The sequence below is a fragment of the Prunus persica genome, chromosome G4, assembly GCF_000346465.2.
Source record: "Prunus persica cultivar Lovell chromosome G4, Prunus_persica_NCBIv2, whole genome shotgun sequence".
Classification (NCBI taxonomy): Eukaryota; Viridiplantae; Streptophyta; class Magnoliopsida; order Rosales; family Rosaceae; genus Prunus; species Prunus persica.
In genome coordinates this window covers 14807162-14822667 of record NC_034012.1, presented here as the reverse complement: position 1 = coordinate 14822667, position 15506 = coordinate 14807162, and the positions used below count along the sequence as shown (strand labels likewise).

Genomic DNA, 15506 nt, shown 5'->3' with positions numbered 1-15506 from the left:
TAGACTATGTAGTAAAAAGATTGGTATAGCCCTACCTAACACACTCAAAAATCTCGTGCCAAAAAGTATAGAAGTTATGAGTCACCGTCAAGACATAATGTTGAATATTAGAAATACTCATTAACTAGGCAACGAATCACCCATAGCAATATGAAAACCAAAATCTCTATCTATCCAAGAAGAACTGGACATGATAATTTTTCATCATCTAGCTCGAGCACGAAAATTTGACGTTGTGCCAGGGTTTTGTCTTGTCTAGGATAAAACAAAAAGTTCTCTTCAATTTGGCGCACACTTCTTACCCCAAAACAAAAAAGAAAAAGAAAGGCAAATGACCCACTAGTGTAGTGGATTGGAGTAATTACTCCTTAAGACAAGGTCTTGGATTCGAGTCTTAGCATTCGTGTTGTGTGTGTGAGTTTAGTATATTATCGTCTCTTTTAATAGGAAAAGTCCTAAAAAAGAAGAAAAAGAAAGGGACTAAAGCGATGCCGTTTTGGCATGTCAGGAAATAATAAAGAAATAATAAACAAATGAAAATACGGAAGACACAAGAAGCTGTATTGTTGTCCGAGTTTTGGATTTGAGTTTTCTGCTTTTTAAGAGATTGATAGATAGAAAACAGAGAGAGTAGCGGCCATGGCGACGTCGGTCGATTCTCCAAAGCCTGACACAGACACTGACACAGAGCTGGATACCAATCCCAACCTCAACCCTAACCCTAATTCTTCGAACTCGTTAGTCCCCGCCTCCTCCAATGGCCCTGCTGTCTGCCTTCTCAGGTTCGCCGGAGACTCCGCTGGCGGGGCGTTCATGGGCTCCGTTTTTGGCTACGGTCCTCTCTCTTTCCCTCTCCTTCTCTCTGTGTATATGTAAATATATGTGTACATGCCTATGTGTGTGATGCTTTAATTGCTTAATTGTGGTGTTTCTATATGGGAATTTGAATGGTGCTCATATGGGATTTTGAATCTTTGACAAAATATGATTTTCTTCAATAGTGTTTTGGTGTTTGCGAAAAGGAGTGAGTTTTCTCTTTCTGACTAACGAGCTGTTGGAGTTTTTTGGTGAGGTATGCTAGTGTTTTGAGATGTGAAATTGTGGTTTTTAGGGAAAATTTGTGTTATGTTAGTTGATTTATTGTATTAGGGAGTGTAATTTGTATCATTTCCTGCTGGAATTGATAAGATGGTAGAACAATAAATTGGGGTTAAGATGATTGTCTGTGGTTGTTAAGGTTTACTCAGGAGTCATTCCACCATGTTTGGATAATGCCAGTCATTTCTTTGTGCCATGTTCACATAATGAGGGCGGTAGGACAAGCCAAGCCACTCAAACTTGGCTTGAGTTTGGCTCGATTTATTCAGCAATCACTCTGCCATGTTTAGATAATGCCAGTCATTTATATGTGCCATGTTCCACATAATGAGGGCATTAGAACAAACGAAGCCACTCAAACTTGGTTTGGGTTTAGGTCAATATTGTGTTTCTCGATTTGGCCTGAAATTTTATACTTGTTAAAAAAGCTAGAGATTTGAGACTGGCTTGTTATCAAGTTTAGCAATGGATTATTAGATGAGCAAACCCTGCTTAAGCAATCTACTACTCAACTCAACCTAATTTATCTTCTTTTTTATTTTATTTTATTTTATTTTATTTATGTTTATGTTGCATATGAATCAAACTGAGATTTTTTGTTTTACCTTGTGTGAATGTGTTTCAGGTGCGGGGTTGGTTAAGAAAAAAGGCTTTAAAGGATCCTTTGCAGAGGCAGGATCCTATGCTAAGGTATGAGAATTCCTATTGTTAAATGATAGTTTGACTATCTGAGTGAAATTAGTTCCGTTTTTTTTCTTCTTAAATGTTGTTATTGCCTATGCAGTATGTTTGTTTAATTACAGTAGTTAAGCCCTTCTTTGTATTTCCCCTTTCAGACATTTGCAGTTTTGTCTGGAGTGCACAGCTTGGTTGTCTGCATTTTGAAGAGGCTGCGAGGAAAGGATGATGGTATGAGAACTTGAATGTGGAATTGGTACTTTCACATTATTCATTCATTATCTCATGATCATGCTTTTTTCCTGTGCAGTTATTAATGCTGGAGTAGCTGGATGTTGCACTGGTCTTGCTCTTAGTTTTCCAGGTATCCATTGACTTTGTAAATGACACATTGACTTACACACGTCTTCACCGTCATTACAGATTCAAATACCTCAAAAGAAGTGACACATTGATTTTGTTGCTAAAACAAGATCCCTCATATCTACAAAATCCCACCTCTTTTCATTCTTATTCATTTTTGGCTTGTCATTCATGCTTGGCATTTCTACATTAATCAATTAAACCAGTTTTTGTATGGTTTAATGTATCTTTTAGAATAGCTATTTTTGGTTGGGAAGTTCTTAGGTCTGGACGTACATATTTATTCGTTATTTGATTCTGATATTGCAGGTGCACCCCAGGCTCTTCTACAAAGCTGCCTCACTTTTGGAGCATTCTCATTTATTATTGAAGGCCTAAATAAGCAGCAGCCAGCTTTGGCACATCCACTTTCTGTGAGGAAGAAAAGTGAGCAACTTCCTCCCTTGGTGCTCCCTCTTCAACTTTCACTTCCAGGTGAACTAAAAGCGGGTTTCACCTCATTTTGCAATTCCTTGAAGAATCACAAGGGCACTTCTCACACAGCCTAAGAAATTTTGTCTCATCATGCTTTTATGCCTTTTGGTCTTGAATTCAAGTGTTCCTCTTGCTGTTATTTTTTTCTTCTATTGCCGGGCAAGACATGATAGTATGTGGTATGTAAATTTTTAGTTGAAATTCTAGTTGCAAGTTATGAATTCACTTCTTGATTGTGAAATCTGGTAGATTGATGGTACACATTGCTGATTTTGCCGGATTGAGGAACCATGAATTTGATCCTCCATGTCTGACTCTGTTTTGCAAGTCACCCTTTTTCTCATATCTCAGTGACAAGTGATAACGAGAAGGAAGAAGAAAGAAACAGTTTTCAACTTAACACAAACTCTAAACAGGCCCGCGATTCTGAGGCCTTCAAAACTTGGGATCCTACCGTCTTTGATTCTTGTGATTAAAGTAAATAAGATAATCAAAGATTTTTTTTTTTTTTAATGCAAGAAAATCAAAGAATTGCGCCATATCAAAACAAACTAAAATGACTTTATTTATTTATTTTATTTTTATAATTATTTTTTACAATAGTGAATTAAATAAACAATACTGGAATGCTTGAGTAGAAAAGAAGTCTATATAAAGATTATAATTTATTGAGGCTAATACGTTTTAAAGATTTGACAAAACTACCCCAAAATTTGCCGTGTAATTTTTAAGATAAGCAGTTAGCAATGAAGTTGGGTTCATGAACTTTATGGTTAATTATGCATTTGGATGGAAAGATTTAAAAGAAAGGCAATGGATTTTGCTAATTAGCGCTAACATGGAAAGTGTTTCTGAGAACCAAATTGCGTTCTCTTCGTCCCGATAATCAGAAAGGATATTTTTCTCTTTAATAATGAAAAATCTTGAAAGATATTATTAGGAGGCGAGCAGTATCAAAAACTACCTATATATATAGTTCCCTTCTAATAACGGAGAATTGATGGTAGACGTTGCAAAAATGGAGTGAGATCTTCTGAAGCTCTTATTATCTTATAATAATATATGTGACTCCGATTAATCTTGGATTAGATGATGACTAAGAAGGAGAGTATCAGAACTGGCACTATCTTATAATTAATATCAATCACCTCACCATATCTATAAATACCACACCTTCCTCCTTTTCCTTCTCACCTTTTCTCCTTTTCTCTTTCAGAAAAAAAAAACCCTAGTTTCATAGACATCATCCAGGTCTAGCAATGGAGTCTCGTTCTTACATGGTATATATCTTCATCCTTCATTTGTTTACTATTTCTCTTCAGTTTTTCTTCGTTAGTTAATTTATTGTACGTGGATTATGTCTGCCTTTACAGACTTGTGGAGTGAAAATTGACACGAATTCGGATGGATGGCATAAGTGCCTGACTAAAATGCTGAAAAAAATCCAAGGTAAAGTACCTCTGTCGTCCGGCAATTTGCTTGTCTTTTTTATTTATTTTATCTGAACAATATCACTTTTGGCATGAAGTATTGAAGTCTTTGTGTTTTTATTATATGTATATAGGTGCATCTTATAATGTAGATGCAGAAGGAGGCATGGCATATGTTTCTGGGAAAGTAAACCCTAGGAAGCTAATAAGAAGGCTAGTGAAGGCTGGGAAAGAAGCAGAACTCTGCTGGGTAAGAACTGGAGATGAATTTACATATGGCAATGGATATTATGAAGACCAGAGATATTATGATCCCAGCAGTAACTACATGGGATTAACAGCAGGCCCTAATTACTATAATATGAATGGTAATTATGGACATGGATATTATTCTTCATACAGCCACCACCATGGACATCCTATGAACAATTACTATCCACAGGCGCCATATTCATATAATTATTATTGAATATGAATTGGCTCACCTGATTTTGATTTCAGGGTTGTTGAGAAGAACTTCCCCCTTTTTTTTTTTTTTTTTCTTGAAAGGGAAGAACTCCTTGTATTCATAGTGTTCTTTTTTTGTTTGGGCACTATAACTACTATGTATGGGGTTGTAGACTTAGTTTACCTCTGGGAGGAAAGTGATATTATGTGGACTTTCCCCTAGATGTATGCTTTTTTGTTTTTGTTTTTTATGTTTTTTATTATTATTAAAAGGATATCTATAATTATTGTTATATTATATTTTCCTTGTTATTTGACTATATTGGATTCTGAGCCTTTATTAGGATTAAGTATTGACACTCAACTTTGAAGTAATTTTATTTCAATCAATAGTATATCCGAATTTGAAACCTCTTACAATTTTGAAAAGATAAATTTCATTAGATTAAAAGTTAATATGTCTTGTCACATTTTATATAATAATTAATCTTCATCCATGTGAGACCCAATTTAACCTCACGGCACAATCACACAATTCATCATAATAGCAAAAAAGAAAAAAAAAGAAAAAAGAAAAGTGATGATTATCTAACACTGGTTTATGGCCAAATTAAATTTTTAGTTCCTATAATTTCAGTTATCATGTAACTATTTTAATTTTTGTCTTGGTTAATTTTCAAGACAAAGACTTGGGAAATTTCTTGGGTGTGGCCTTCACATTGGTAAGGGATGTTACCATTCTAAGTGCTAGTATGATGGTCTAACTTGTAACATGTCATTTTAGAAACTGGATAGACTGGTCTGGTGTGGGGCAATGTGCTCTCTTTTATGATTTAAAATCTATCGAACTAAATCAACTGAAATTGTTCACTTCAAGTTTTTGTTTTCACTTTTGTTATTTCTTCTCGTCCTCCCCTTTCATATTCACTCTCAATTCCATCTTCTCATTCTCACTTCTATTCTCCATTTTTTTACTCTATACTCTAGACGAAAAAAAAAAACAAACCCAAAACCTAAAAGCTAAAATTGAAATAGTTATCAAATAGACTCATTATATCACTTACCATACATCCTCAAACAGTTGAATATTCCACCATATTAGATCTAATATCAAATCTTCTTATACAAGGAGCTCGTAACTTAAATGGTTAAGAACACTTATCCATGCTTCCAAATCCTAGGTTCTGCTCTATATAAAGCTCGAGCCATTAAAAATTTGAGTTTATAAACTCAAAATCTCCATTTCAGTTCACAACTTCCGCTTCACCTGACCTGACTTCCGGCATGCATTGTACATACATTTGCAATCTTTTCATTTGATCCTTAAATAAATTATCCGCGTGTTTTGCAGGTGCACTATTCTCCCAGGCTAGCTCTTCTGTGCAGATGCCGCATGCATATATGGATTAGTATTCTCTCAGACTGAGACACCACTGGTACAACCCTTCATCTTTTGGGTTTGCTCCAATGAACTGAATGAAACAAGAGAGGAATATAATTATGCGTTTTCTATTGTATATGGCACATTATTTTTGGTTCTGCTGGTTGAATTTAGAGTAAATGGATATTTGCTGGGCTCCATAATTCAGAAATTTTTTTTACAAAAGATTGCAACATCAGCACCTTTAGTCAGCTACTTACTTTGTTGGCTTTAATTTTTTTCATTTGAATGTTTCTTTACAACAATTTGAGACACACAACCAAGTTAGTACGCTAAGATAGTGACCTCTAACCAATCCCCAGTATCGTGATTTATTGGCATGTTAATTAAAACCTTTTGCCTCAATCTTTCTGGGGAAGAGTTTATTGAAGATTGCTGCTTTGCAGCTTCATCATATATATCTTATACAGTTTACTTTATTTTCTTCGTAAGGCAGTCAACTTATTTGTCCTTTTCTATCAGTCATTTAAATTTGACCATTGACTAATTCCAAGTAAAACCTCAGACTGTTTTTGTTTTTAATCCAATAAATTCTCATGACCAATCAGTTGAGTTGTGGAAGATTGTTTACTTTTGCTACAAGTTTGGTTACAAGTAGGTTTCACAAAGGTTATAAATGGGTTCCATTTGAGTTAGTTCTTTCATAAATTTTTATGCAAAACAATAGCAAGTAAGATGACTGACAAGGTGGTTGTGCCCATTGTCTATAAGGTAGCAGGTCGAACTCGAGCTACTCATGTGTTTCTGCTGCTTATGTTAACCCAATTGTTTGTTATGGCAGCAGAGGCAAATACTCAGGACTGTAAGTTTTGTTCGTTTACTATGTCATTTTTTTTTTCAGTGCAGCTGATCAGGTTTTCTTCCTTGGTAGTTAGAAGTTAGAACCATTAGCTGTTTCCCCTATTATACCCACACACACACACACAAAAAAAAAAAAAAAAAAAAAAAACATAGAACCATTTAGCCTTGAAGATTACTTCAGTTTAATTAATTAATTTATTTCAATTGGTTTTGTTTCGGGAGGAATGAGGTTTAACGAGGGTATCTGTTGCATATTAGTGATAATAACCTTGGAAATCTCTCCAGACAAAGGTTTTGTTAACTATTGTAATCTTGTATATGTAACTCTTCTTCTCCACAAGACTTAAGTGACATTAAAAAGTTTGGATTAGCATAAGAGTTATAGAGTGTGTTTCAAGTCATTTGTCCATGGAGGTTGGTCCAATATTGTGTAAGGGTTTCGATTTTATGGTGATGATTGTTTTGAGCAATTTGGAAGAAGTTAATAGACTTTATGTTGTTGGAGTTTCTGAAGCATTTATTAGGTGTAATCCTGTTTGATAAATTGCTTGAGTAAATCCGAATCCTTTCAAAACTAAGCTAGTAGCAATCATATGAGTGCTGTAGATCTAATGGCAGTCAACAGATTCTAGTAGTATGGTATTTCAGCTTGACAAATTTCTGATGCAGTTTCTGCTCTGATGTTTCTAATGCAAGAGTGGGGCATTAGACCTCCCAGTTGGGTTGGTTCAGATCCTTGTGCTGAGGGCTGGGAAGGTATTGGGTGCTCCAATTCACGTGTTACCTCCATGTAAGTTCTTGATCTGTTCCCACCTTTTTAATATTCGTGGAAGTGCTTGGTTCCATTTATTTTTTATTTTTGACAATGATCTGACTTCTTTAATTTCAGAATGTTGGCAAACAGGGGTTTGACAGGTCAGCTACCTAGCGCAATCCAGTTGTTATCCGAGCTAGAGATTCTGTAGGTCTTCTATTTCCACTTTGCACCTTACACTAGTTATAGTACTTGATTTACGTCTAATCTGTCATCCATAATCTAGCACTGGAGTGCCAGATATTTCGAGGTTCAGTGCTCAATATGTGGCACTGACTGTCTTGGATCATCATTGCTAAAATATTTGAAGTATACTAATCAATGCTTCAACTATTTGATGCAATTGTTGGAAAAGAAAAAGATTTCTGAATTAGTCCAACTCATTTCTCATACAGGAATCTGTCTTTGAACAAGGGCCTGACAGGACCACTTCCAACATCACTTGGAAATTTGACGAAACTAGTATACTTGTAATTGAAAAAGAAAGGAATTATTGCTTTCTCCTCTATCGTAATTATGGATGTGGTATGTGATCATTTATCCTCCTCATTATTTTGTTGCCTTGTTCTTTGCATGCCAGAGTCCTGGCTGGTTGCAGTTTCTCTAGTGCTATTCCAGGCACAATAGGATCTCTAGAGCAGCTATTTTATCTGTAAGGCTTTTGATCTTCTCACCCCTATCTTTTTTAATCTGCAATCGTTTTCTTGAAGCCTCCTGCTTTTGATGCTGTTGTATGTCAGGGCAGATATGCACCACTAAACTCCGAATTCGTCATTTATGTTCTACTGCAGAGATCTGAATAGCAATAGATTGAGTGACCAGATTCCGCCTTCCATTGGTAGTCTGTCCAATCTAAACTATCTGGACCTAACTGGAAACAAACTTAATGGATACATCCCAGTCTCTAGTGGGACTACACCTGGTCTTGATATGCTACATAATGCAGAACACTTGTATGTCAACTCTCGTTAGTAATTTTGAGCAGATTAGCTTGTCCTAACCATGGAGCGCTCTCTACCATCTGTGTCCATCTGATTTTTTATTGTCTTTAAATGCAGTCATTTAGGAGGGAATCAGCTCTCAGGCAAAGTTCCACCTGAACTTTTCACATCGAAGATGGTTCTGAAACACTTGTAAGTTTTGTTAAAGGTTCATGTGCTACAAGGTATAATAGTCTCTCCTTAGTGCACGTATAGATTTTAATGGGTACTGCTTATGCTTTTGTTAACAAAAAGTGAAATGTCTAAGATATGAAAAATGAGGCATGGAAGCCTTTTTATCTTGAAATCTCATTTGCTAAAGGAAACTGAAAGAGAATAGAATCCACCTGCCACTTCGATTTTATCACATTACTGTGCTTATTGTGTAGTTTTGGCCTCTATAAAATAGAGCCATTATAATTCATGGTAGGCTTGACTTTTGATGGATAAGATCTTCATTTCTCTCTGTTTCTGCTTTAAGTTCTTCCGCTTATTTACCCTTGCTCTTTTGTATCCTCCTCTTCCTTATCTAGTTTATTTCTTAGTTAATCCCTCCTGGGTTCTACATTTGATCTGCTTGAATACTTTTATCCATTCAGGATTTTGGACAACAATAATCTGACTGGCACAATCCCTTCTACAATTGGAAATGTGCAGACTCTGCTGACAGTGTGAGTATCAATGCCATATCCTCAAGTGGATTTATACAAAGATTATTGTGGCTGTGGTCTGTCTAAATTTAGTGGCACTGGACATATTATATGTGTGTGTGTGTGTGTACATATATCTTGTTCTTGTACAGACGCCTTGACCGGAATTCATTAAGTGGGCATGTGCCTTCTAGCCTCAACAATCTTTCAAACATGGCCGAATTGTAAGCATACACAGCATACCAATTGAAGAATTTACATTATATTCTAGGAAAGTTTTGAACATCTTGTTTAGAGATTCAATTTACTAAGAGAGACAAGTGGTAATCTGTTTTCAGGCACTTGTCCAACAATAAGCTGACTGGCCCCATGCCCAACCTTACTGGCATGGATCTCCTCTACTATGTGTAAGTATCAATGGTGTTGCTGGTTTTACGAGTTCTATTTATTTTTTGACAGTGTACTTCACAAAAAATGACGATAAGTTATCCATCAATCATTTCCCTTAATTACACAGTCATTTTTCTATGAGAAATGAAATCCATATTCAATCTTATTCATATCACTTTCATGGTCCTTGACTGAATTTAATCTGCAGGGATATGAGCAATAATACTTTTGATGTGTCAGATGTCCCTGATTGGTTTTCAACCTTACAGTCTTTGACAACATTGTACGTTTCATTCCTCCTCCACCTCTGAATGTTTGTGTGTAGATGTGCATGTGTATCAAGAAAAAGAAAAAGGGTTAAGTGCTCAGAATGAACTGACCTATCAACCTTGTATGGCAGAATGATGGAAAACACAAGACTTCAAGGAAAAGTTCCCCAAGCGCTATTCAGCTTTTCCAACTTACAGACAGTGTGAGTTTCATACTGATATATAGTAGCACCACATTCAAGAATGAATGTTGCAAGAATCTTAACGGCTTTAATTTTGATCATGGGCTCTGGGGCCAAAGAAGAGAACACACAGGAGTTTAGTCCTCTATATATATATCATGAACTCTAGGCTTTCGTATTTATACTGATGGTTATAAAATCATATTAACCTTCGACAGGGTACTAAGGAACAACCATCTCAATGGCTTATTGGATATTGGAACCATTTATAGCGACCAATTGCAACTAATTGATTTGGAGAACAACTTAATTCTTTATCTTACACAAAGTGGAGGGTCCAATTATACACTCATGTAAGCAACAGCTTTCATACATAACTTCTGTTCTGTCCTTAGGGTCTTGAAGAACTGGATATTTGATTACTTGTTCAAGGTCAATTTTTAAGATGTACCGCCTTTTTACGTTTAGCTTAGTTAGTCCTCCATTATCTTTTGCAGACTTCTTGGTAATCCAATTTGTGACAAGACAAACAAGGAAAAGAAATACTGCATTGTCTCTCAATCAGATTCCTCATATTCGATGCCACCAAGTAACTGCGCACCTGTTGCCTGTAGCTCAAGTGAAGTTTTAAGCCCCAATTGTAAATGTGCACATCCCTTGAAAGCAACTCTAGTCGTCTTATTTGTTTCCTTCTCAAACTTAGGAAACTTTAGTTATTACACAGCTCTGCAGGCCTCTCTTATGCAATCTTTTCATTCCTACAACCTTCCTGTGGACTCCGTTTCTGTGAGTTATCCTACCTGGAGCTCATCTTATTATCTTCAACTGATGCTAGAAGTTTTCCCATCTGGTGAAGATCGCTTTAACGAAACAGGAGCTTCAGCTCTTGCATCTGTGCTTAGCAACCAAACTCTCCCACGTCCAGACTATTTTGGACCCTACATTGTTGTATTCTATTATGGAAAATCTGGAGGTAACTCTGAATATCTGATCAAACTTGGAAATATTCACTGTAGTTCTACTTGAAAAGTGGCAACATTAACTCCAATCTTATAATTAATGACACATCGCTCTTTCTGTTTCTCATAATTCTGAGGTGCCTACAGGATCAAATAAGGCCTTGGTAATCGGTGCAGCAGTTGGTGGTTCTGCACTTCTAATATTAGTAGCCCTAGTAGGCGTTTATGCTTTCCAACACAAAAGGAAAGCAAATGAGCCATGGAGCAGATCAATTTCTTTGGGAAGATGCCCATTCATAACTCAAAAAAAGGTAGAGAAAAATTTGAAACAGCCTTGGCACTTTTGTTTCGCTATGAAGAAGCAGTATGCATTAAAATTGTCTTCCTGTCATACAAATGCAGCAAACTTGGAATTCAAATATCAGTGGCCCTCAGTTAAAAGGAGCAAGGTTGTTCTCTTTTGAAGAGCTTATGAAGTACACCAACCATTTTTCGGAGGCAAATGATATTGGATCTGGAGGTTATGGCAAGGTTAACTTTGATTATCTTTGCTAGCTGTAAATGGTGGAGGTCATGACTGTGCCAAGGCCATAGCTACCAGGGCAGCATGAAATTAATTTGTTATTTTTCATTGTACTTTTCTAAATATTATTTCCTTTTACGTATAGGTTATAATTAAAGTTTTTATAAACTGTGACGAACAGAAGCACAATCAGCATGTAGCTCTTTTTTTCTAGAAGTACAAGAGATGCTAGACAGTTAAAAATGTATGTTTTGGTAACATCGTACAGGTATATCTGGGAATTCTTCCGACAGGCCAAATGGTTGCCATTAAAAGAGCTAAAAGGGAATCTATGCAGGGTGGGATTGAGTTCAAAGCTGAGGTTGAGCTTCTATCAAGAGTACATCATAAGAATCTTGTCAGCCTTGTTGGTTTTTGTTTGGAGCAAGATGAACAAATGTTGGTATATGAGTATGCTCCCAATGGAAATTTGCGGGATAGTCTTTCAGGTATTCGATAAAGTTCATCACCTTCGAATGTGAATTTAGGACCTTTTGATGGTTCAATTTCTTGCTTTGTTGATGAACACATATAATGTGTATTTTTATTTACTTTTCATAGCAATTAATAAAGACTGATGCATTAAGAGAAAGATTGTGCACTTCATTAGTGTGACTCCATACGAGAGACAAACCTGATTTTATGTTCACCAGAAAAGAAAGGCCTGGAGATGAATCCCAATGTTAATTAGCTTTAAGATTTAAGGGAGGGGTTTGGTTATCCTATGCCTTACCCCCTGAATTTGATTCTAGATCCTAGTTTTGGATTTTATCTGGTGTCACGTTGGTTTCTTGTCAGAATCAGTAGCCAATTTTCTTTGCTTCCTTAAGCCAACAAGCATCATACCTTAGGAGACTATAGATATCTCACTTTAGGGAGTACAATTGATCTATATAAGCGGAACAAAAATTTATCTCTTATGTGATAATTTGAAACTCTGATACCGTAGAAACAATTGGTTCAATTTTCTGAAATGTGATAAATTAGAAAATATCTACGCAGGAAAGTCGGGAGTGTGGTTAGACTGGAAGAGGAGACTTAAAGTAGCTCTTGGTGCAGCAAGAGGTCTGGCATATCTTCATGAACATGCAAACCCTTCCATTATACACCGGGACATTAAACCAAACAACATCCTGCTTGATAAAGATTTAAATGCAAAAGTTGCTGACTTTGGCCTCTCCAAGTCAATGGTCGATAGTGGAACGCATCACGTGACTACTCAAGTTAGAGGGACAATGGTCAGTATCGCAGAACTTCAGAACCCTGCCAAAATAGTGGCACTTTTTTTCTTCTGTAACATGTGTTTTTCAGCAAAATAATGCAAGTCTCACGAGCTGCATTTGGTAATAGGAAGATCCATATTACAATAAGAATCAAAACAGGATTTCATAAGAACAAGCACTATCGGTCATCATTAGGCTTGAATTTAGTGACAAATTTCTAGTTCAAGACTGCAAAATCTATCAAAAATGACCATTTCGTGTCCCCAAATTCTATGAAACAATGTCCCTTGAACTCTGAATCAATATTAAGACAAGCATTTACTTTATTCAAAGCAATCATCCTAAATTATGACTGAGTATTTGATGTTCTTTATTGGTATAGGGCTACTTGGATCCTGAATATTACATGACTCAACAGTTGACTGAGAAGAGTGATGTTTATAGTTTTGGTGTGGTGATGTTGGAGTTGATAACTGCTAGACGGCCAATAGAGCGAGGCAAGTATATAGTGAGAGTAGTTCAGATGGCAATGGATAAGACAAAAGATTTGTACAACCTTCAGAAAATTCTTGACCCAGCCATTGGTTTGGGAAGAGAGCTGAAAGGTTTGGAAAACTTTGTTGATTTGGCAATGTTGTGTTTAGAAGACTTGCAAGCTAAAAGACCTAGAATGGGGGAAGTGGTGAAAGAGATCGAGAACATAATACAGCTTGCTGCTTTGAACACCAGTGATATTTCAGCATCAACTTCAGGGAGTTCTGAGGATGTGAATAAGGACCTACAAAGATAGAGGCACTGATATGATATGCATTTAGAATAATGTTGAAATGGTACGGTTTGGATTGCTCTGTGAATATCAGTTACTTTGGTTAGGTGAATTTTCTGATGTTTGCAGTGACTCCGGCATCAACTTATATATGTATATATGTATCTTTTAGGTTGGTCAGTGTGACTCCGTCAAGATCTACATGCGAGATATCCTAATGTTCATAACTATAATATTTAAGAACAATTTTATGCCATTTTGGTTATCCTTTATTACCTTTGTATCCATTTGAGCGGCATCACTATGGTGTGTGTTATCAGATACAAGTGGCCAATTTTATTCACTTTGCTAAGCTAAACAAACTATCATACCATACACACTTTAGAGAGCTTACTTTGTTAATTTGTCCAGTGATCACTTTGGTGGTCTGTTATCAGATATACGTGGCCAATTTCCTCCTCCATTTTTTTGTTGTTGTTGGAGCTCTGCAAACAACAGTTATTTTGTCTTGTCAGCAAAAAGAACGCAAAATTGCCAGAAAGAATTGGAGGGAAAATTAGACTATGCATGCTATTTCAAATTTTAGGAAATGCATATATAAAATAGGAATATATGGACGTACAGTCTTACCAAAAACAAATTAGCACAGTTCTTAAACCGAGCTGAGTTCTTAGATTCTGTAATCGGCTCCTGTCACCTCACCAAGCCACTCCCACCAGATCTTAAAAGGTATTTTCTTTTTCAAAATGGGTTTTCAAATTTCTTGGCTTTAGGCATTGTTGTGAATGTAGTAAGCCTAAGAGCTGTCGATTTCATAAGAAAATGCCTAAATTTTTCATGTCATAAGGCCTACCCAACAGATGGGTTTACTGTTTTTGTCTGTCGACAAACTTTATGTTTAGTCTCTTTAGTTTCTATATGTTTCATGGACTTGGTTCATTGTGTTTCACCTACAAGTGCATATAATTCTGAAGGTCTGTGAAATTCTTTGCAACTTTCCCTAACCTTTAAAATTCATGATCTCTTTTTCATCATAAGATGTTTTTTTGTGTTTTGTTTGTATACAGAAATTTCTAGATAATTTCTGATTGTTTTTGCAGATAATTTCTTTGTTAATTTCTAGTTGATGAAATTAGAGAACCTCAAATGGGAGACCTACCCACATCAAATCCTGTGATTGAACTGGAAGGGGATGAATTTTGGCCACTTTCTGGGAAAGCCTTTTTTTGATGTGGTTCTCATGAAAACAACTGTCAAACCCCTGTACAAACTGGTAAATTATCCCCTAATTTCCCATGTTTAAATGGTGGTGAGGCTTCCTCCTATGTCAATTTCTTAACTATTGGTGCCAGTCTACATGATCATAGTTGCCAATTTTATTACATAATGAAATCGTTTGATATCTATCTCATAATTATTGTCAATTGATCATTGCAATGAAGTAACAATTTATTTGATGAGCGTAATGCATGAGCATTTGCACATACGTCTTAGTTTTAAATAAAGGGTTGCCTTGTTTCAAGCTAAAAATAATTTGGCTACTGCTGAAACTTTCTTTTTCTTTGCAATTGTAGGCAATAATGTTGTGCATTGCTAATTCTCTAATTTGGGATTATCATTTTCTTCACTTTAATTAGTCTAATTTGTTGAAATAATCATATGTTCGAGCAGGTTGTCCTAGGGAAATTTAGTGCAACACTAACTTCCTGTTCAATCCTTACGGTTCTCACATTTCAGGGCAAAAATTGGGAGATGATATATCATGGATCATCCAGTCATAAAAGGCTTGATAACTGGAGAGCGTTTGCCATTGACAAGACAATAGTTTGAAGGTTGGAGATGCATGTGTGTTTGAACAACTGGAGTGCAACAGTACTAGGCTAGTATTCAGAGTCTAAATTCTCAGAGGTGATATCCCATCTGAATTTCTAGACAAGCTCGATGGTGATAATGTAGATGCACCAATTGTTCTCGAATAG

General features: G+C 36.1%; 3 protein-coding genes and 1 pseudogene across 3 annotated transcripts; all 4 read left to right on the top strand.

Moving 5' to 3' along the window:
* On the top strand, positions 536 to 2918 carry LOC18781463 (mitochondrial import inner membrane translocase subunit TIM22-3). The gene is made up of 5 exons (XM_007211997.2): positions 536 to 835; positions 1724 to 1788; positions 1935 to 2007; positions 2087 to 2140; positions 2449 to 2918. The coding sequence occupies exons 1-5, from the start codon at positions 640 to 642 to the stop codon at positions 2685 to 2687; spliced, it is 627 nt and encodes a 208-aa protein (XP_007212059.1). The 5' UTR covers positions 536 to 639; the 3' UTR covers positions 2688 to 2918.
* Positions 3834 to 4625, top strand: LOC18780306. Its single transcript, XM_007214674.2, has 3 exons — positions 3834 to 3893; positions 3987 to 4062; positions 4178 to 4625. The coding sequence occupies exons 1-3, from the start codon at positions 3873 to 3875 to the stop codon at positions 4510 to 4512; spliced, it is 432 nt and encodes a 143-aa protein (XP_007214736.2). The 5' UTR covers positions 3834 to 3872; the 3' UTR covers positions 4513 to 4625.
* On the top strand, positions 6532 to 13752 carry LOC18780177 (probable leucine-rich repeat receptor-like protein kinase At5g49770). Its single transcript, XM_007213496.2, has 19 exons — positions 6532 to 6733; positions 7402 to 7522; positions 7622 to 7693; positions 7942 to 8016; positions 8127 to 8198; positions 8338 to 8499; positions 8605 to 8679; positions 9126 to 9197; positions 9329 to 9400; positions 9515 to 9583; positions 9775 to 9849; positions 9967 to 10038; positions 10236 to 10370; positions 10515 to 10990; positions 11124 to 11287; positions 11379 to 11507; positions 11768 to 11987; positions 12541 to 12776; positions 13144 to 13752. Exons 1-19 carry the CDS (start codon positions 6607 to 6609, stop codon positions 13549 to 13551), a joined length of 2832 nt encoding a protein of 943 aa, XP_007213558.2. The 5' UTR covers positions 6532 to 6606; the 3' UTR covers positions 13552 to 13752.
* On the top strand, positions 14657 to 15506 carry LOC109948522 (annotated as a pseudogene).

What these genes read in the sequence shown, in the direction of transcription:
- LOC18780306 (XM_007214674.2), top strand. Translation starts at nt 3,873, where the DNA reads ATGGAGTCTCGTTCTTACATG. An exon ending in TGGAGTCTCGTTCTTACATG is followed by an intron (nt 3,894 to 3,986) that starts GTATATATCTTC and finishes CTGCCTTTACAG; the next exon opens with ACTTGTGGAGTGAAAATTGA. An exon ending in AATGCTGAAAAAAATCCAAG is followed by an intron (nt 4,063 to 4,177) that starts GTAAAGTACCTC and finishes ATATGTATATAG; the next exon opens with GTGCATCTTATAATGTAGAT.
- LOC18781463 (XM_007211997.2), top strand. Translation starts at nt 640, where the DNA reads ATGGCGACGTCGGTCGATTCTCCAAAGCCTGACACAGACACTGACACA. An exon ending in GGGCTCCGTTTTTGGCTACG is followed by an intron (nt 836 to 1,723) that starts GTCCTCTCTCTT and finishes AATGTGTTTCAG; the next exon opens with GTGCGGGGTTGGTTAAGAAA. An exon ending in AGGCAGGATCCTATGCTAAG is followed by an intron (nt 1,789 to 1,934) that starts GTATGAGAATTC and finishes TTCCCCTTTCAG; the next exon opens with ACATTTGCAGTTTTGTCTGG.
- LOC18780177 (XM_007213496.2), top strand. Translation starts at nt 6,607, where the DNA reads ATGACTGACAAGGTGGTTGTGCCCATTGTCTATAAGGTAGCAGGTCGA. An exon ending in CTACATAATGCAGAACACTT is followed by an intron (nt 8,500 to 8,604) that starts GTATGTCAACTC and finishes CTTTAAATGCAG; the next exon opens with TCATTTAGGAGGGAATCAGC. An exon ending in TTTGCGGGATAGTCTTTCAG is followed by an intron (nt 11,988 to 12,540) that starts GTATTCGATAAA and finishes ATATCTACGCAG; the next exon opens with GAAAGTCGGGAGTGTGGTTA.